This window comes from Choloepus didactylus, chromosome 2, assembly GCF_015220235.1.
Source record: "Choloepus didactylus isolate mChoDid1 chromosome 2, mChoDid1.pri, whole genome shotgun sequence".
Classification (NCBI taxonomy): Eukaryota; Metazoa; Chordata; class Mammalia; order Pilosa; family Megalonychidae; genus Choloepus; species Choloepus didactylus.
Window position 1 is genome coordinate 221,150,476 of NC_051308.1, and position 22,338 is coordinate 221,172,813.

Here is a 22,338-nt window from a genome sequence, read left to right on the forward strand (position 1 = left end):
GTGCAGATTGGGCTTTACTTTGGGCATTTGGGCCAATGGTTTTCAAATTGGGGTGGAGGAATTTGGGGATGGAACTGCAGATCTTGCAGCCTCCACTGCTCACTGGTCACCCTCATCCTAGTGGACATCCATCCATCTCCCAAAAGGTAAGCCATCCACACACCTGGGCAGCTGCCTACATGCCCATACAGCAGCCATCAATACTGTCATTGGCCAACCCCTTTGGTCAGCAACCCATCCACCCACAAACCAGTCATTCATCCTCCCAGTTGTCAACCATCCACATTCCTCTTTGGCCAACCATTCACACTTCTGTTAGCCATCCATCCACATGCCACTGGCCAGCAACCAGACTTCCATTTGGCCGGAGTCATTCTCCATTGGTCAGCCACCCCACCGCCCCTCCAGCCAGCCAGCCACATGCCACTAGCCAGCCAACCATGCTTTCATTGCTCAGGGATCCACACCTCCACTGCTGAGCCACCTCCATCCTAAGTGACCTTCAAACCCACAGAGGCCCATATGTTGCCTCCTGTGCTCAGTGGCCCTCCCTCGCTCACTCACCCCGGGGGCGTGTCACAGCCATGACCATGATGGGCACGCCAACACCTGAGGCCAGGACCCAGATGCAGATGTTGATGAGCTTGGCCTTGGCAGGTGTACGGAAGTCCAGGGCCTTGATAGGGTGGCAGACAGCGATGTAGCGATCGACACTCATCATGGTGAGTGTGAAGATGCTGGTGAACATATTGTAATAGTCAATGGAGAGCACAGCCTTGCAGAGCAGTTCCCCAAAAGGCCATGTCTTCATAAGGTACTTGGCGCTCTGGAAGGGCAGTGTGCTGGTGGCCAACGCATCTGCCAAGGCCAGGTTGAAGATGTAGATGTTGGTGGCCGTCTTCATCTTAGTATACCTTGGAAGGAAGTACATATATAATTGTTCCCATTTCACAGATTTCAATTTCAATTTCACATGAAACTCAGGGAGCTGCAATGACTTGCCTAAGGGCCCACAAAAGGCAAGGGCAGAGGTGAGACTCAAAAACCCTGAATTATCTGACTCTGCATCATTCCTTTCCATTACAAATGCCAAAGGATTTCTTGGCTTTGAGACACTTTGGCAGAAGGTATCTTAGGGAAAATCCTTATCTTCTAGATGTACTCAGCAATATGGTTAAAAATAAAACTGGGCCCCAGAGGAAAATACATCTGTATTCTAATCCTGCCTCTAATCCTTATTAGCTGAGTGATTCTGGGACAGCAACTTGAACTCTCTAGGTATCAGTTTCCATAACTGTAAAAGGAGGGGTGATACTTCTACCAACCTCACAGGGTGGTTATGAAAATTCAGTGAGATAATATAGAACTCAGTCCTGAGCCTGATGCATAAGAGCTCAAGACATGATGGCTTTTGTTATTTTTCATTGATGAGAAATCAAGCTGGGGGCTGCAGAGGGACCTGGCTCTCTGGCCTCTGTCCACTGACCTAGCCTTCTGGGAATAGGACTGGCCAGCTCGGGAAGGGACTCTGCCTGGAGGACCAGCTGGAGCCTTGGAACCCCTGGGTGTCCTCCATGGTAGACCAGGGCTCCTAGTCCTTCTTGTGCTCCCATTCATCTTTCTTATCCCCATGCAGCTGGGCTTCCCTCTCTGTAGAAACAGCAGTGAGGCCCCCTCCCCACCCATGAAGGTGCAGGGAAGGGGAGCAACTGATGAAGTGCTACACATCCAACCTGGGGCATGAGCCCAGGTGTCCAAGTCAGAGACCTACAAATCAAGCTGTGCACCGAACACTCCCCAACATCCCTCCAGGCTCTGCACCGCACAGCTGTAGGCACCACAGCCATCCCCTTGTTTGGCAACCACTTACAGTCTGGCTCCTTCTGTGCCTGGACTGGACACCTGTAGCCTAGAAGAGACCGCATATACCCAGACTGTCCCCATGCGATGCAGACACCCCTGAAACACACAGGTACACTGAGGAAGGGGGAAGGGCTTCTTTATGTCCTGGGAATGGTCTGGGAAACCCTCAGAACGGTTACACAAGCGACTCATAAAATTTCAGAGCAGGAAGGGCCCTGAGAGATGAAGAGGACATGATTTTTTTTTAAGTGAGGCCTAAGGACTCCCTTAGAATGACCCGAAAAGCCTGTGAGAAATGCAGATTCCTGACCCCACTAAATCTTAATCTCTGGAACTGGGGCCTGGGAATCTTCATCTTTAACAAGGCAAGGCTCCCTCCCCACACAAGCGATTCTTATCAACTCTAAAGTTTGAGAATCACCGATGTAGCCTAAAGCCCTACGGGGGAAAGTTAGGGAAACTGAGGCCTGGAGAAGTGGCATTACTCACTCGAGTCCACACGGTGACAGGGCAGAGCCAGAGCTCCCGACTGCCAGCCCAGGGCTCTCTTTTCACTTTCCCACACAAGCTGTTTCCACATCGTGTGACTCTCCTTTAGAATCTGATGGCAGGCCCGCCCCGGACGCTTGGGACGAGTGAACTCAGTGTGCTCTGAATGACTGAACAAACTCACATCAGCTACGGCTGTTTCCTTCATGAAGTGACTGATTTTTTTTTTTTTGGCTTTGAAAAAAGAAGAATTGACTCACTCATTGTCCTCCAGGGCTGGCACCTGTCCCGCTCCCTCCCAAAATAAGTGCCATTTGCTCTGGGGCTGGAGAAGCACAAAGTTTTGCTCAGAGACAGCAGAATTGCAAGTCTCGGGAAGTGTGTCTTCAGCGGGGTGTGGGATCACAGCTGTGTGGGAGGCGGTCCCAACCCCACAGCTGACTCGTCTAATTTCTCTTCTCTTACGCAGAACAATTAGAGGCTGTTCTTTGCCTGCTATTTTGATTTGTGAAGGATCCTTCAATTTCCCGGGGGGATGGGATGCTGGGAAGTGGGTGATGGAGCTTCTGTAGCTGATCCAGGCAAGGATGAGCATTACGGCACTGTCTGCCTGCCAGGTGGAGGCCCGGAAGCTTCTCTCCTCACCCCCTACAGTGGCCCGGGAGCCAAGCCAGTCCTGCTGGCCTCCTTAGAGCTCCCCTCTCCAACCCCAAGATAAGTCATGCTGCTCCCCTGCTCTCAACCTCTCTGTGGTCCCCCAAAGTTCTCTCTGGGTTCTACAAGCTAGTCCCTGACCACCTTCCTGGCCTCAGCTCCCAGCACCTTCCCTTTATCCGATGTGCTTTGCCCACCCCTCTCCCACCTCAAAGCCTCTGCACTTGCTGTTTCTTCTGCCTGGAACCAACCCTCTTCTCCCCAGCTCTGCCTGGCTTGCTCCTTCACTGAATTAAGGACTCTATTCAAATGTCACCTCCTCTGAGAAGCCATCCCTGACCACCTTATCTCAATGACCCTCTCCTGCCATCACTCTCTAGCCCCTTAAGCTGCTCTGTTTCCCTTTATTGCACAAACCATCACCTGACTTACATTTATCTTCTTTTCTGTTCATTTGTCTCTCTCACCCATGTAAGTTCTCCCTGAAGGCAAGGGACTTTGTCCATTTTGTTCCCTGCTGTATCATCGGGCCTACCAATAGTGCCTCGCTTAGCAAGCAGCAGGCTCCCGAGACGTATTTGTTGTCTGGGCATCTTAATCCAGGCCTCATCAGCGCCCTTGGGCACCACTGCAGCAGCCTCCTGACTGCCCATCCCCCCAGCAGCCTCTCCCCCACAATTCATCACCCACTAAGTTAGGGTGCTCATTGTAAAAGGAAAGTTTGTTCAGGACACTCTCCTGCTTACAACTCTTCTGTGGCTCCCCAGTGCCATCTGGGGAGCCTCCTGTCCTACAGTGTCTTCCCATGTCCAGCAACACCCAGAGTTTTTCCGATGCTCTGTCTAGCATGCCACTGTAATGGTTTGATGGAGATCCTTCCAACCCATGTACATGCATATGTCCTTTTTTATAAAATTCTATTTCTGCAAATGTAATACAATTACATAGCATAAACAAATTCATAGAGTCCAATAATGAAAACAGTTGTCCCCACCCCCAACCCTTTCTCACTCCTCTGTCCTGTTCCCCATAGGCAACCACTTCTAAGGTTTTAACTATTCTTCTAGTGATTATCTCCACAATTCGAAATAATATGCTTACATAGCTATTTCATGATTTATCAATTTTAGACAATATCTGTATTCAGTTAGGCTAGGTGTGGTAGGTTGAATTATGTACCCCAGAAAAACACATGTTCTTAATTTTAATCCATTCCTGTGGGTGTGAACCTATTATAAATAGGAGCTTTTGAAGATGGTATTTTTAGTTAAGCTGTGGCCCAACTGACTGAGTCTGAGCCTTAATCCTATTACTGGAGGTTTTATGAAGAGAAAGTCACATGGAGGAGAAGAAGCTGGAAGTCAATGGAACTTGGAAGAGAAATATGCATCACCATGTGACAGAATAGCCAAGGACCCAAGGATCACCGGCAGCCAGCCCCAGAATGCCAGTCTTCTGAGAGAAAGCTTTGCCTTGCTGGTGCCTCCATTTTGGACTTCTCCTTGCCTCAAAACCGTGAGCCAATAGATTCCTGTTGTTGAAGCCATTTTGTGGTATTTGTGACCACAGATGGGAAATGAAGACACTTGGCTACATAGCAGTGATAAACAATCCCAAAATCTCAGTGGTTCAACACAATTAAAAGTTGATTTCTCACTCCTGCACAGTCCTTTCAAGGTCTCCAGGACAACTGTATTCCACGAGGCCATTCTAGGCTATGTCAATCCTGTGGCTCTGCCCTCTTAATCCACGGCCTCCTCAGCCACCACAGAAGGAGGAGAGACAGCTCCAGGGTAGTCTAAGCTTCAGCTTAGGGGTAACACATCACTTCCACCTGAAGCCCAATGGCCAGAACTAGTCAAGTGGCCTCGCCCAAGTGCAAGGGTTGAGAAGGGCAGCCTTCCATGTGCCCAGAAGCAAGTGGAACCAGAAGTTAGCGAGCACTAGTAATGCCCCGTCACAACTCCCTCTTACGGTAGACTTGCAAGATATTGCCCACTGCTGAGTCAAATGTAGGTGTAGTCCACTGCTGAACTATCATTACATTTATTTTCTAGTATAGAATTTTGTTTTTCTGGAAGTTAATAATTGCCTCTTTTTTTTTCATTTGCTTAGTTCTGTGTATATATTGCTAAATCTCTTCAAACATTCCAACACATCTGTAAAATGCCTTTTCTCTGTAGTAAGGTAATCTATCAGTTCCTTTTATTCTCCTAGTGATCTACCTCCTGGAACCTTTTCAATCTGGGACTGGCTGTGTGCTGCACCAGCTGCACACCTGTGCTAGAGGGCCAGTTTTCTGGCCTGCAGGTCTTCCTTTATCTTGGTTTATGCCCTCATTTTGATGGCGCACATCCTCTAGTCACTTCCTGAAAAAGGGCACCTAGTAGGTGAAATGATTACACCCCTGCATGCCTGAAAATGCCTTATTCTATCCTCCCTTCTGATTTATAGTTTGGCTGTATATGGAACAGTAAGTAGTTTGGAAATAATTTCCATCAGAATTTTTAAGGCACAGCTTCTTCAACTTCTAGCTTCCAGTGTTGCCACTGACGTGTGTGAAACCAATCTGATGCTTGAGGATCTGTATGTGATCTCCACTGCACGACTCCACTGCCACCAGAGGCTTTTAGGATCTTCTCTTTATCCCTAAGTGTTCTGACATTTCATGATGCTGTGCCTTACGGTGTCTGTTTTTCATTTGTATTGGGCCCTCCCAGTATGAAGATTTACATCCTTCAATATGAAATGCTGTCACGTTATTTCTCAGATAATTTCCTCCCCTCTGCTTTCTCTGGAATTCCTGGAAAATCCATTAGTTAGAAATTGGGCCTTCTGGATTAAACCTCTAATTTTCTTTTCTATTTGCCATCTCTTTGTCTTTTTGCTATATCCTCTGGTAAATTTCCTTTTCATTATCTTTCTACCCTTCTAGTGACTTAAAAACAAATTTGGCTCTCATGTTTCATTTTGCCACTGCTCTTTCTTTTTTTTCTGATTATCCCTTTTTTATACAGCATTTATAGCATCTTATTTCATGGGTACAAGATCTTCTTTTAACTCCTAAGGATACTACTAATTTGGGGAGGGGGTGTGATTTTCTTCTGTCTGCATTGTCTGTTCCCTTCAAACATTTTTCTTTGTTTGTCTGCTTTGGCTTCTGTGCTGGGTTGAATAGTGTCCCCCAAAATTCATTTCTACCAGGAACCTCAGGATGTGGCCTTATTTGGAAATGGGGTCTTTGCAGATGTAATTAGTTAAATCAGGATGAGGTCATCCTGGATTATGGTGGTCATATTTAAGAAGGGGAGAGGACACACCAGGAAACAGACACACAGGGAAAAACCCGAGTGAAGATGGAAGTGGAAATTGGGGAGATGCAGCTATAAGCAAGCAATGCCAAAGACCACCTGCAGCCCCCAGAAGCTACGAAGAAGCAAGGAAGGGTTTTCCCCAGAGCCTCCTGAGGGAGCACAGCCCTGCTGGCACCGTGATTGGGACTTCCAGTCTCCAGACCTGTGAGAGAATACATTTCTGTCGTTTTAAGTTACCCATTTACGGTCATTTGTTACCGCAGCTCTAGAAAACTAATACAGCCGCCCCCTTTGATTCCACAGACTTCCTTCCACTATCTGGTGATGCTCGACTAAAGGTTGGTCCTTCAGTCAAGCACTAATTGGCAGCTCTGTATGTGTCTGCATCAAGTGGGGAACCCACCCAACTGGTGGGCTTCACTGTAGGGGCACTGAGAGATGATCTGGCTTTTACACGGGGAGAATCGAAACATCACTTCCTATAGGTCTCTCTCTGGGGCCTTCAGAAAAGAATCCCCCCATCTACTGTCTGGGGAACCCACTTCTGGCAGGATTCTGGGAGAAGGGCTGGAGAAAAGACATGGAGATCCCTCACCCCCCACCTCTTTTCCATTTGGTATCTCACTCTTGGTTCCTCCACATTAACTTCCCCAGGGAGTCAACCTTGACCTTTTGCAGGTGGGGGGTGGGGGTGGGGCAGGGGGACAGTCACCGGTTGTGCAGGGTGCAAGGGTGGGAAGCCCGAGGGTCTCACTGCTCCCTCTACGGACAACCAATCTCTCCCCTGCCTCTTTTTTTTAGCCCCACACCTCACCCCAACTCAGCTTGTTACTCCTCTTCCAATTCCTTCCCATCACCCAAATAAGTGTTGACATCTCTTAGAGATCATAAAAGTGAGGCATGAGAAGTGAGGTGTCACAGGACTTGAAAGTGGCAGAGCTGGGTTTGGAACTCAGGCAATCTAGTGCCAACACCTGGTCACCACTATGCTGCACTGCCCTCAGCACCTGTTCCTTTCCTTCCTCCCCCACCTCTCACACTTAATGTAATGTAAAGGTCAAGGAACGTGAATGTATTACAAGCTGAGGTTCGTTCACTCATCCAACAGGTATTAAATGTGTCAGGCAGTTACAGATACAGGAGTGAAGATGAAAATCTGCCCTCTTGAAACTTAAGGCCTTCAGCAGGGACAGGCATTGAACAAACTGCTGCACTGATAAATGCATAGTTACCCACTATTACCTCTCTGCCATGAAGGATAAGAACAAGGTATAATGACAGAGACCAACCTGTTGCGGGGAGGGGTAGTGGGGGGGAACCTGGCTTAGACTGGGAGATCAATAACGGCTTCTCAGAGGAGGTGACATTTCCGCCAGGTTAGGAAGGATGAGGAGTCAGCCATGTGAAGAGAAGAGGGAAGGTTGTTCTGGGCAGAAGAAACAGCATGTGCAAAGGCCCTGTGGCAGGAAAGAGCTTGATGAGCTGCAGGTATGGTCGGAAAGCCAGTGTGACTCAACGGCAGTGAGCCAGTGGGGGAATGACAGGAGATGCAGCGGGAGAAAGTCAGCAGGAATCAAATTGTGCAGGCCCTTGGGCCATGGCCGGAAGTTTGGATTTTATTCCGAGTGCAATCTGGAGATTCTAAGCAGGGAAGTGACAAGGTTTAATTTGTGTGATCTTAAAAGATCACTCTGACTACTGCTTGGAGGCTAGTTGGAGGGAAGAGCAAGACTGGGTGAGAAAATGAACATTCTAGAAAGATAAATCAGTTGCTGCCCCATCCCCCAAACACCACTGTTGGTCTCTGTCCATGATTCTTTTTTTGCCCCCCTATTTCAAAAAGTGTGGGTAATCAGGGGCTGCCACTGTTTCTATTTTCCAAACTCAGGAGTAGGGTGAGGGGGTCCTTTGGATGGATTCAGATCTTGGCTCCTCAACATACTTAGCTGCATCATCTTGGGCAAATCACTGCACTTCTCGCAATCTGTTTCCTCATTGGCAATTTCAGAATGGCCGGGCTTTTGGGGAATCGACACAAGTCAAAGTGTCTAGCTTGCTGTGTTAGCATGTAGACAAGAATTGCTAGTGTTTGTGGTCTTCTCCCCCTGAGATTTCTTGGCTTTTTTCTCATAGGATTTAATCCTCATCTACAGGACGCAACCCAGGGGTCTGAGGAGAATAAAGCTCTCAGTGAACTTCTATCTACTCTTAAATGCCTTTGCTTTTTTCTAAGTCAAAATCCCCATTAGCTCATTTGAATTCTGCAGCTGCTGGGGAACTCACTCCAAACTATCTTTCTTAGTCCTTAATGAGGTTTCCTTTAAATGAAGCAGAGTGGCCAAGCATGTCCCTTTCAGAGCCCTAAATCCCATCCATCGTCTGTCAAACAAACCCCATCAGCAGGGAGGCTCACCACCACCCTTACTAATTTTCTTTCAATTTGATGGAGATTGGGTGCACTCTGTGAGTGAAGGGTCTCCTCCCACTTCAGCCTGCACAGCCAGGAATCACATTAAATCTGCACACATTCCTGGGCCTCTGAGAATTGGGCTTCTCAGCTGAATACCCAAGAGCAGACCAATAAATAAGGTCCTAGGAAGAATTTTCTCCCGAGGCAAACCCAGAGGAGTTTGTCAGAATGGCTGATGTCGTAATGCCCGGTGCCCCAAAGAAGGTTATTGCATTCCCTCCTGTGTACAAGGCATCCTTGGGCCTAGGTTTGGGTGGGCTACTTATTTTCTTTTAGCAATGCCCTCTAAGCATCTCTTCTCTTATGTGCCAGGTGCTATGCCCAAATGTGTGATTTCATTTTACCCTCACTGCAACCGTGAGTACTAAACCATCCTCATTCTACAGATGAGCAGAGCGAGATGATGGCACCCAAAGGCACACAGCAAGGAAGTAACAGTGACAGGATTCAAATTAGATCTTGCCTCCTGCACTGGCTTGTCCAACGTTGGCCATGGTGAGAGGGGCCCAGTTTGGAGGCCAAGACAGAGTGGAGTGAACGGGTCCAGAGGTGGGCTGGTTCCATAACATTCACCCGTTTTTCACACATTCCTCCATCCTGCAAAGATCCGGGGATTTGAAGCTCACCTGCAGCGTGCTCACAGCCCAGGTAGGGTTGGGGAGAGACAGACTGGTAGACATGAGAACAATGTCACCAGCACAATGACACAGCCCAGTGGGGCAAGGAGGAGGAAGAGGGTGATACAGGACAAAGCATGGACCTTTGGGGCAGTAGCCAATGTTTAAGGACAATAACTACTTGCAAGGCTTTTCTCAGGCCTGATTTTATGTACTCCTTCTACCTGTGAGACAGGTGTTCATTTGGTTTTGTTTTTTAATAGGTAATGAACATTTGTTGAAGACTTACTGTGTGCCAGGCACTGGACTAAGCATGTTACATCATCTAATCCTCCTAGCACCCCTATGAGGTAGATGGTATTTATTATCTTCAATTTAAAGAGTGGTAAAGGAACTGGCCCAAGGTCACCGAGTCAGAAAGAGGCTGAGCTGAAATTCGTACTACCTCGGAGCTGCTGCACACTTTCCCGAAACGCCAGGGCCTCTCCTTCCTCTTGACTTTGAACCTAAGTACTCTGTTGCACCTGACAATTAAAATGCAAGCTCTCGAGAGCAGGAACCACAATTGTCTTGCTCACCACTGTGAGCACGGAACCTACAGCAGTGCCTGGCACAGGCAGGCAGGTGCTCAGCACATGTTTGTTGAATGAATGAATGTTGACGTGTCTGTCTTCCACACTGGACCGGGACATCCTTGAGGCAGGGACCATCTCTCCTTCCTGGTGGGAATCCCAGCCTTCGGCCAGGCACAGAGTAGATCTGGCATTCCCTGGATGACACCCTGTGTGAAGTAGGCGTCAAGGTGTCCCAATCCTCGGAGGTAACCAGCCACAGACCAAAGAGCTCAAAATGAGACAGACAACCCTCCCTTCCTCCCTCTGTATCTCCCTCTCCTCCTGCCTGCCACCCTCCCTCCCTCCCTCCCCCCAACCTGGGCCAACCCAGGTTCCGCAAAGGACACACGAGCCAGACCACCCTGACTGCCTCGAATCTGAAGCAACTCGACTCTGCCACTGGCGAGGGGAAATGCGCAGTCAGATTGTCTATCCAAGGCAGCTCACTGCTCACTGGTTTTTAACTAAAGTGAGAGGGGTTTCCCACTTACGCACACAGCCCAGGCGGTCAAAGTAGGGGCAAGAGACCTAAAACCAAACACAACAACAAAAGCAACAAGACCAGGACATCAGCACCCTGTCGGCCGACTCTACCTTGCAGCACCTTAGGGATCAGATCAAACAAACTGGCTTCAGCCCAAATCAAAACCAATTTTGGTCCTCAACAGTGTGGATAATTGGAGTATTTTATTTTGTTTCCAAATGCTCTTTGAGATTTCAAAAGTAACAGCTGCTCACTATCAAATCTTCAAACAATAGAGAATCATTTAATAAAGAAAGTAAAAAAAAAAAAATGCACTGTTAATTTTCTAGACCATTGTTGGAGACAGCTCCATGCAAACACACATATACCATTTTATGTAAATGGAATCTTGCTCTAGTGCTGTTATATAATCTGTTTCTTTCTCGCAAAAAGAGGCTGTGACCATCTTTCCATATCCATAGATACAAATTAACATAATTTTTAGTTGTGTATTTTTTCTAGTCCAAGGGTCAGCAAACGTTTTCTGTAAAGGGGCAGATAGTAAATATTTTAGTCTTTGAAGGGTACATAAGGTTTCTGTAGCATTTTCTTCTTAATGTTTCGTTGTTGTTGTTGTTGTTTTTACAACTCTTTAAATATGTAAAAACCATTTTTAGCTCCAGGGCCAAACAAAGACAAATCACAGGCTGAGTTTAGCCTTGTGTATGGATACTAAAGAAGCTATTTAATAAAGTTGTTTAATTAACCCCTGTTGAAGGACATGTAGGTTTTTTCTGCTTTTTTGCTATTAGAAACAATGCTATGATAAACATCTTTGTGCATGTGACTGACAGTCCCCTTGAGAAAAATTCCCAGAATCTAAAAGCTGGAAGGAACTTTGGAGGTCCAGCGCTTCACAGTGAGGGTGTTCCCTCTGTAGCACTCCAGACAAATGGCTAACTAAGTTTCTGCTTGTGTACCTCCAGCGACGGGGAACTCACCACCTGCAGGCAAAGTCCATCCTGTTGTTGGACAGCTGCGGGGTAAGCAAGTTCTTTCTTTTTTGAGCTAAAAACTGCCTCCTTCTCACCTGGTCCTGCTTACAGTCAGAATCTAAACCTAACCTCTCCCTCCCACACGTTGGAAAGCAGCTTCTGTAAAACTGGGATGGTAACAGCACACACCTCATCAGGCCGTAGGGGGACCTAAGTGACAATACAAGTGAGCACTCACTACGTGTTAGGAGTCATGGGAGTTGGCTGCCTTCTGAGCTCCGTGTGGCCATCCAGTGGAGCCCCATCTTGGTTTGTCCTCGAGCATTCACAAGTGATCATCTGGATGAAGTTGACACTGCCCTTTTAGGCTAATGAGGAGCCTGAGATGATGCAAATTAATCACTTGGCAGGTGCACAGATGGTGCTCCGGCCCTGGCCTTCCCCCATTTCTCCAGGCAGGCGAGGTCAAATCCATTTTCTGTGGGATCTACAGCCTCAAATCCACTAGCATGGGCAGATGCCCCAGCCATCAGAGCTTGCTTCTGGGGACGGCTTTCCAGGTGTGGTCCTGCCCCGTGGCTGGCCGCATCTGCCCATAACCCAGAGGTGGTTTTCAGTGCTTCTTACCCCGCTGGCATCACTGCTGGTGGAACAGCAGCTCCACCTACACCCCGTCATGCACTCCCCAAGTGGGGTTCAGCCAATCACCAACAACATGGCATCCGGGACCCCCCAGCTCACAACTTTGTTTATCTCCTCCTTCTAAACCTCTTCAGAAATTCCCTGCAGCCTGCGCCTCTACTTTGTGGGCCTCTACTCTGAAGATCCAGGCACCCACTAAGGCTTTAATAAAGATCTGTCCACATCCCAACTCTCAGAACCTGTGAATACGGCTTCATTTTAAAAAAGGATCTTTGCAGATGAATTAAGCAAAGGATCTCGAGGTGAGACCATCCAACGACAAGTGTCCTGAGACACACCGGGAGAAGGGAAGTGGCCACATGAAGAAGGCGGCAGGATGGGAGTGATGCAGTCACAAGCCAAGGAGCACCTGGAGCCACCAGAAGCTGGAAGAGACAAGAAAGGAGTCTTCCCTAGAGCCTTCGGAGGGAGCACAGCTCAGCTGACGCCTTGATTTCAGACTTCCGGCCTCCAGAACCATGAGAGAAGAAATTTCTGTTGTTTTAAGCCACCAAGTTTGTAGTCATTTGTTACGCTGCCCTAGGCAACTAATATGATAACCGTCACTGTATGTGATTTGGCATCTTGTCTTCATGGTGGATTTTAAGGGGCTCTGCAGAAAGCTGTTGACAAGCCAATCCCCCAAAGGACCAAAAGGGAAGCTGCAGCCCAAGGAGAAGCATGGACTTAGTACCAGACACATTTATATCCAAGCCCTAGGTCTGTCCCAACTAGCTCTCTGGTTCCGGGTGAGAAGTCTAAGTGCTCTGAGCCTCAGTTTGCTCCTCTGTGAACTGGGCATACAATCCTGCTACCTCGTGAGGGTGTGGTGTGAACTGAATGAAGTAATGCACACCATGCCCCCAGCATGCTGCCTGGCACGCTCTTATCCTGGTGGCTTCTCTTCTTACTTAGGCGAGAAAAATAGGCCCAGAAGGACACCCGCTGAGCTGCCCGGGAGGACCTCACTCCTGCCTCTCTCGCTGGCTCTTGGTAACCTGCCACCACTGGGGTACGACACAGAGCCCTGTGTTGGAACTCCAGCACTGGAAGAGGCCCTGATCTGTAACCCTGAGTTCAAGCCTCCCCTTCCACTTTATGGATGGGGAAACTGAGCCCTGGAGAGAAAGTGAATGCATGAGGTCACTGATTTCTGGGATCCCAAGTCCTTTCCCCTTCCCCGAGCTGCCCTCCCAGACACTCAATCTCAGATAAGGGTTCAAGTGACTGAGGCTGAAGGGAAGGGGGGTGGCTCCTGTCCAAAGAACCTACACAACCACCAAAGAAAGTGAGTGTTAGGCTCCCCATTTTACAGGTGAGGCTCAGAGGAATGAAGTAACTCCCCAAATGTCCCGGAGTGACAGGGACTAGGACTGGGCCTTGGGTTCCTGACTCCAGAACCCTCTATCCTAATCTCTATCACATCTTCTCCCCCTGGGTCAAGTTCAGCCCCTGTTTTGCAAATGAGAACACCAAGGGGATGGCTACAGCCGTAATCACAGAGGCTCTATGCATGGCAGGGAACAAACAGATTAAATAAAGCAACTGCCAGCCAGATGGGGTCCAATGGGGGCTCCCTCTATTTGCAGACAAAGGGTAGCTGCTCTCCCAACTGGCAAAACAAGCCAGGCTGGGCAGCAAGGGCTTCAAGCTGTGTCCCTGCCCACCATTTAACAGGAGTGGCAAGAGGCCAGAAATTAATTAGCTGTCTCAGTTTTGGCAAGCCTGAGGAAGGAGAGTGGTTCGTTATAAGGAAGCAAGCCTGAGGAAGGAGAGTGGTTCATTATAAGGAAGCCCAGTGAGCATATCACTAGAGAAGATTAAGGGCCAGAACATGGAAAGAAGGAGCCCCTTCAGGTTGAACATGAGTGGGGAGGCCCGGCTGGTTATTCTCTAGAATAAACAGGCCAGGTGCCTTGTTCAGTTCCGTTCCAGAACGAGAACACACCTGCGGAAGCCAGGCAAGAGAAGAGCTTCTCCTGTGCCTTGGCTCTGCTTCCAGCTTAAGGATGGCTGGACCAGGGGGTGGGGCAGCCAGCTGGGCACAACGGGGAATCCAAGGAAGAGTCCCTCACTGCGGAATGTCAGGGCACGGGTCTCTGGAAACAGGACATGTTCCTCCTGAGTGTCAGACCCTAGGCCAGGGCTCCAACTAGGAACAAAGGATACTCCTCCCCCATCCCACCCCCACCCATCTGGAGAGAGAGAGAGAGATTAGCATGCAGGTGTCTGAAATAGTAAGTGGTCCCTGCTCTGATGAGGGACACACATGATACTGTGGGAACAAAGAGGAGGGGTACCTGTTGCCCTGAGGGCATCAGAGAAGGCTTCCTGGAGGAAGGGTTTACTAAGCTGAAAGGGAAGGAGTTACTCCAGAGAGACAGGCCTGAGGTTCCTGGACATATTTCCCTCTCCTATTGTAGTTGGGGGTTTTCCTTATAGACCGACCCCAGCAACTCTACAGAGGGAATCTCGTTAACAGAGTGCCAACTAAACACATCTATTTAAGAAATACTTACTGATGCCTCCTTAGGGCCAGGGACCGAGATAGGAAACTGGATATAAAGATGAATGAGTCACAGTTCCTGTCCCCTAGGAGCAACCAGTCAGAAAGGCAAAGCAAACACAGGAACAAGCAATTATACTACGATTCTAAAAGCTTCCTAACCATCCATTTTCGTCTGAGTTTCCCCTCTGTTCTCGTTTGCTAATGCTGCCATTATGCAAAATACCAGAAATGGATTGGCTTTTATAAAGGGAGTTTATTTGGTTACAAATTTACCGTCTGAAGGCCATCAAGTATCCAAATTAAGGCATCAACACAAATATACCTTCACCAAAGGCCAATGGCGTCTGGAAATCCTCTGTTAGCTAGGAAGGCACGTGGCTGGCATCTGCTGATCCTGGGTTGTGTTCCAGCTCATCTCTCAGCTCCTGTGCATTTTCAAAATGTTGCTCTTGGGGTGTTTTATCCTCTCTTAGCTTCTGCAGAGCAAAGTGTCAGCAAAGGTCTGCTTTCAACGGCCATCTTCAAAATGTCTCTCTTGGCTGCAGCACGGAGCTCCTTCTGTCTGAGCTGTTATAGGGCTCCAGTGATTTGATTAAGACCCACACTGAATGGGTGGGGCCACACCTCCATGGAAATTATCCAATCAGAGTTACCACCTACAGTTGAGTGGGTCACATCTCCATGGAAACAGCGTAATCCAAAGGTTCCAACCTAATCAATACTAATATGTTAGCCCCCACAAGATTGCATTAAAGAACATGGCGTTTTGGGGGACATAAGACATCCAAACTGGCACACCTCTTTCTAGATGCCAGACACTGGATGACAGCACTTGATTGACACTGTCCCATCTCTGCTTCCCAACAACTGAGTAGGTAAGCACTATCACCCACGTTTGGCCGATGAGGGGACTGAAGTTCAGAGAAGTGGAGAATTTGCCCAAGGTTACACAGCCCATAGGCTGCAGTACCAGGACTCAAGGCCAAGTCTGTCTGGCCCACGTGAGTCAACACTAGGCTGAAGCCAGTATCAGGGTGCCACATAGTCTCCTGCCACACAGTCTCCTACCCAGAAAAAGGCAACGACAGTTACCACCTTGTCGGGTCATTGCGGGGATTCAATATGCTGAAAGGCAGCATAATAAAATGGAGAGAGAGTGGGCTCTGCAGTCAGATTCTTATTACCTGGGTGTCTCTGGGCAAAGGGCTTACATCATTGAGCCCTGGCTTCTTCACCTGTAAAATGGGCACATGAAATTGTTCCTACCTCATCGAAGTGTTATGAAGACTAAATGAGATTTTGCACGTAAGATCTCCTGCACAGCGCCTTCTGACCTTGCCAAAGCACATACCATGGTTGTAATTTGTGGATTCTTCGTTTGTGTCCTTACTATAGTAAAATATTGCCTACAAGCTTATCATTTTTAGTGACCAGATGTGGATGTTACACAGTTTGCCTAACCTGCTTCCAAGGGACACTCTTGGAGGACAATGGGCCCAGCAGGCCCAGTGCAGAGCACTATACACCCATTCTCTCGTTTGAACCACACCAACCTTGGGAAGTACGTGGCACTATATTCTCATTGTGTTCACAAAAAGAAACTGTGGCCCAAAGAGAAGTGCTTGTCCCAGACTGTAAACTGGACAAACCAGGGATTCAAAGTCAGGTGTTCTGAAAAATTTAGGTTTCCCACTTCCAAGCCTGGGTTACTTCTCATTAAATCTCTCTGTGCCTGGCACATGATAGTTTTGTTTTGTTTTGTTTTATTTTTTTTTAACATTCTCTTATTTTAATAACATATAGGTCTATCCTGCTCCAGGGCCTCTTCCAATCCACGACCCATGAAAAGCCATTTTTCCACAGCAGGAATCAGGGGCTATCATGGCTTCTACCTTTTTCAAAGACATTGCTTCACGTCCACTTCACCACACGTGGGCTATGGGGCCAAGAAGGTCTCAGTTCAAAGGCTGACTCTGCCACTTCCCGATGGTGGCCCTGGGCACGTGAATCATCATCTCCTCATCTGTCAAACGGAGACAGATGTGGTAACCTCATGGAGTTGGGAGACTTAAACAGGATACTATATATGAAGCACTCAGCACAGAGCTGGCCACCTTATCAGTGCTCAAGAAAGGTCAGCTGTTATATCTTTGGTGTTAAGTCCATCGAGTCAATACGCCATACTTTGCTGTTGAACCCTGTCTCATCTGGGCTGACAAGGTCTGGGCAGATGGGGTGTCTTGTGACTACCTGCCCCTCCCAGCAGGACAGCCTCTGCCCACGTGCTGGGCTCTGCTCCCTCCCACTACGAAGGAATGGAAAATCACTAGATTTGGGCATTTCCTAGTACTCCGCAAGGATGAATTTTTGTAACCAAGGGAAACAGATTATCTCCATCTGTCCTGCAGAGGCATCTGGCCTGGCAAGGAGAAGCAGCTTCTCTCCCTTGGCTCAATCCTTGCCCCTGGCTCCAGATGGCTGGGCAACCAGCCCAAAGGCATCATGATCACCAGCAAGAGTTTCCTTCCATGGGACAGCCCCAGAGCTAAGGTCATAACCTTTGCATCATCTCCCTTAACTTTTACCGTTGCTGTTCCCTCTGCCTAAAGCACTCTCCCTTCTTGTAACAGACCTCTGATCAAATGTCTCCTCCTCCCTTGACCACCCCCCATCAATCTCTGCAGTCAACCCCATCCTCTTGCCTGTTTCATCTTACTTTATTGCCTATAGCCCTTGCCTTAGATCTACTGGTTTATTGTTTTATCGTTTCCCCACTAGAATGTCAGCTCCATGAGGGCAGGTACTGTGTCTTGGTCACTGCTGCATCACCAGCACCTAGAACCGAGCCTGGTACCTAGGAGGGGTCCAGTAAATATCTGCTGCGTGTGTGTTTACCGAAATCCTGTGATATTGGTATTCTCTCATTCCCATTCCACAGCTGAGAAAACAGACCCAGAGAGGTGAGCCCAAGGGCTGAAAGCCAGCAAACTGTAAGCTTGGATTTGAAGCCTGATCTGTCTGCGTCTAAGGATGTGGCTGCCAGTCCAGCTGCTGGCCTCCACCTCAGGAACTTGGGGTTCTTTGTCCTGTAAAGTGTTATCAGTGACCCCCAGGCTGGGCGACTTTGTGCAAGAACCCACTTCTCATATTTCCAGATTGTTTCCAGCCCCCCTCTGGTGCTCCCTTAGTCTCAAGCATGGAAAAGATGCAAGAAGAGAGAGGGGACAAGGTGTCAGGAAAGCCAGGTTCCAGTCCTGCCTCTGCCACTAACTCAAAAGACATAGAGCCTTCAGAAATACTCATACATCTATGGCCAATTGAATTTTGACAAAAGTGCCAAGTCCATTCAATGCGGAAAGAACAGTCTCTTCAAGCATGTTCCTAGGAAAACTGGATATCCACATGCAAAAGAATGAAGGTGGACATTTATACCGTTTACAAAAATTTACTCAAAATGGATCAATGGTCTAAATATAAGAGCTAAAGCTATACAACTCTTAGAATAAAACTTAGAGAAATATCTACAGGACCTTGGATTAGGTAACAGATTCTTAACACTACACCAAAAGCATGAGCAATGAAAGAAAAAATAGATAAACTGGACTTCATCAGAATTTAAAACTTTTGTATATCAAAGGACATTATCAAAGGTGTGAAAACACAAAAGAAAGGGGAAATATTATCTGGAAAGCATATATCTGATAAGGGTTTACTATCCAGAATATAAATGAATTCCTATTTATTACTCAACAACAAAAAGACAAACAACCCAGTTAAAAAATGGGATAATACTTGCATAGATATTTCTCCAAAAAAAGATACACAAATGGCCAACAAACATACAAAATGATGCTCAGGATCAACAGCCTTGGGAAAGGCAAATCAAAACTACAATGATACCACCTCAATCCCACTAGTATGGCTATTTTTTAAAAAATGAAAAATAATAAGTGTTGACAAGAATGCGGTGAAATAGGGACCCCTCATACATTGCTAGTGGGAATGTAAAATGGTACAGCTGCTGTGGAAAACAGTTAGGCAATTCCTCAAAAAGTTAAACATAGAATCACCAAATGACCCAGCAATCCCACTTCTAGGTATATGCATCAAAGAGATGAAAGCAGAGGCTCGGAAAGATAATTTGCACATCAATGTTCACAGCAGCATTATTCACAATAGCCAAAAGGTGCAAACAACCCAAGTGTCCAACAAAAGATGAATGGATAAACAAAAGGTGACATATCCATACAGTGGAATATTATTCAGCTATAAAAAGGAATGAAGTTCTGCTACATGCTACAAAATAGATGGACCATGAAAACATTATGCTAAGTGAAACAAGCCAGATGCAAAAGGAGAGATATTGTATGATTTCACTTACATGAAATGACTAGCATAAGCAAATTCATAGAGACAGAAAGTAGATTACAGACTATCAGAAAAAGTAGGGGGGGTGGAGAGTCAACACTCAATGGGTATAGAGTTTCTGTTTGGGGTGACAGAAAAGCGTTGGTAATGAATGGTGGTGATGGTAACACAACATTACTAACGTAATTAATATCACTGAATTGCATAGTTGAAAAATGATTAAAATAGGAAATTCTATGTGGCACATGTGTTACACAATAAACATTTTAAAGAAAACAAAACCATAGGACTATACAGCAGAAAGAGTTAACCCTGATGTAAACTATGGACTTTAGTTAAAAATATAATTCTAATAATACTGGCTCATCATTTTTAACAAATGTACCACACTAATGCAAAATGTTAATAATAGGGAACACTGTGTGTATGTTTAGGGATCAGCTATCAACACTGCACTTTCTGTATTGACACTTTGTACTTTCTGTATAATTTTTCTGTAAACCCACAACTGTTCTAAAAAAGTAAAATCTATTCACATCCAAGGCACTCAAAGAACTCCAAACAAAACCCAAACAGACCCACACTGTGACGTATTTTCATCAAACTGTCAAATGCCAAAGATGAAAAGAGAATTCTGAAAGCCACAAGAGAGAAGCAACATGTCACGTAGAAGGGAGGTTCAATAAAATTCAGTGCCAATTTCTTTTCAGAAACCATGGAAGCAGGAAGGCAGTGAGATGATAAATTTCAAGTGCTAAAAGCAAAAAATTGCCAACCAAGAATTCTATATCCAGCAAAACTATCTTTCAAAAATGAGGAGGAGATTAAGACATTCTCAGATAAACAAAAGCTGAGTGATTTCATCACCACTAGACTGGCCCTACAAGCAATGCTAAAGCAAGTTCTACAAGTTGAAAGGAAAGGACTAGATCCAAGCCACATGAAGAAATAAAGATCTCCAGTAAGGGTAAAATGCCCATACTGTTCTATTTTTGGTTGGTAACTCCCCTTTTTACTTCCTACAGCATCTAAAAGGCAAAAGCATAAAATGTAATGAGAAATCAGTGACTTGGGACTCATACATATAAGCATGTCATTTGTAACAAAAACTATAGAAAGGTGGGGGGACAGAAGGGTATAGGAACAGTTTGTGTATACTACTGGAGTTAAACTGGTATCAAAGCAAATGAGATTTTTATAGCCTTAGGATGTTAAACTTAAGGCCCATGGTACTACAAAGAAAGTATCAGAGAATACACAAACTCAGAGATAGAAATTAGAGGACAGGTTGCCAGGGGTGGAGGCAGGGGAAATGGGGAGTTAATGCAAAATGGCTGTAGGATTTCTGTTGGGAGAGGAGAAAGTTTTAGTAATGGGAGATGGTGAGGGTACTGCAACATTGTGAATGTGATTAATCCCACTGAGTGATATGCTTGGAAGTGGCTGAGAAGGAAAAGTTTATGTTGTATACATGTTGCCACAATTAAAAAAAAACAGAGCAACTAAAGAGACAATGACAATTAAATGCAATACATGATCCTGGATGGCATCCAACAAGGGAAGAGAAAAGGCTCAAAAGGACATTACTGAAAAAATTGAAATACAGACTGTAAGCTTTAAATCAGTGCTAAATTTCTTGAACTTGATAACTGCACGTAAGGTGGTTACATGAATATCCCTGTTCTTGGGAAATGTACACAGCAGTATTAAGTGTTCAAAGAGCATGATGTACACAACCTACACTCAAGTGGTCAGAAAATGGATTGACAGATAAACAGATGAGCAGATAGATGATAGATAGATAAATAGATAGAAAAATAGAAAGATATGGCAAATGTAGTGTAGCAAAATGTTAAAATTGGACCTGGGTCTCAGGGAGGATAGGGGTATATTAGAGTTCTCTGTATGGGGTTTGTATTATTTTTTGTAATTGTCCTGTTAAGTTTGAAATTATTTCAAAATAAAAAGTTTAAAAAATAAAATAAAGTGTTATTATTTGTTTGTTTGTTTGTTTTAAAGACAGGGTTACCTGTCTAGGCCTGGGTTACCTTGTTTATAAATCGGAGGGGATGAACTTGACATTTAGAGTGGCAGAGGACAGGGCAGTGGTGAAGAGTGTGGGCTCTGGGATCAGAATGCCCTGAGTTCCAGCCCTGACCCTGGGACTCTGGGCAAGTTACATCACTTTTCTGTGCCAGAAGCTTCCTCACCTGAAAAATGGGTGCACCAATGCTCACCTCCTGAGGGATCTGTGAGGACCAAATAGGATAATGTATGTACAACCCTAAGCCGAGTAACTGGCACAAAACATATGCTCAATAAAGAGAACCAACATCCAGGATTCAAATGCCTATGCCTTGATGAAAGGGTTACCTTTGCAGGGGAGGTGAGGAGGGGCATTTCTGCCTCTCCCTGTGTATTCTCTGAACAAGCTTCCTGACCTCCTAGGACTTGGACGTTTGAGTTCTTTCCCCTTGGCAAGAAAGACTCGGAAAGCTGAAGATTTTTCCTCACACCCCCTCCCCAGCCGGAGACAAAGGTGTTGACTCTGCAACTGCACTGGGAACTGCAAATCAACAGAACACAGCCCAGACAGCCATTCCACCCCACGTCTCCCAGCTGGGAATGGGGCCCTTGGTAAAGTGCTCATACCAGCCAGGCTTTCTGCTCTACCCCGCGATTATCCCTCTTCCTGTGCATGTTATGATGTTCCGGGTAGCCAATTTGATTTTCAGGTCCCAGGACTCTGAGATTAATGAAATCAGGCCTTGCCCTTGCACAGCCCCATTCCTCTCAAAGCTTGGGCCTCTGCCAGGAAGGGGAGAAGAGGAATATGAGATCACAGCATCTGAGATTCCTCTTCAAAGCTCAGCCATGGAAAGAAGCAACTGAAATTGTGTTTTTTTTTAATTTTTTCTCCACCTGAATCTCCACTGCCCCACCTCTGCCCGGTGGTCCTGCAGTCCCTGCTTGCATATATGAAGTGATGGGACGCTGCCTTCATTACAGAGCAGCCCATACCTTCTTGTAGAGCTGTGACTGCTGGAAAATTCCTTATAGAAATCATTCGAGATATACACAAGCAAATGCATTCAAGAATGTTCACAGCAGAATTATTTAGAGTGGTATAATATTGGCAATAATATGTCTTCCCAAATATGGCCATTCATACAATGCAGCCATCAAAAACCATGTTTGGTAACATGAGAATACACCCATGATATAATGTGAAGTGAAAGGGCATCTTACAAAATATTATATATACTGCGATCCTGATTTCATTAAAACAGAGAGAGAGAGA

At 46.4% G+C, this 22,338-nt stretch overlaps 1 protein-coding gene across 3 annotated transcripts in view; it reads right to left on the reverse strand.

The window, feature by feature from the left end:
- The window catches only part of OPRD1 (opioid receptor delta 1), a 44,202-nt gene that overhangs the window by 3,635 nt on the left and 18,229 nt on the right, over window positions 1–22,338 (reverse strand). For 2 of the 3 annotated variants that reach the window (XM_037827968.1, XM_037827967.1), the window contains one exon: window positions 565–914. In XM_037827968.1, coding sequence (XP_037683896.1) covers window positions 565–904 — 340 coding nt within the window. In that variant the 5' untranslated portion in view covers window positions 905–914. Of the gene's footprint in view, window positions 1–564; window positions 915–16,561; window positions 16,666–22,338 lie in introns of those variants that run through there. The other variant, XM_037827969.1, reaches the window with a different exon arrangement.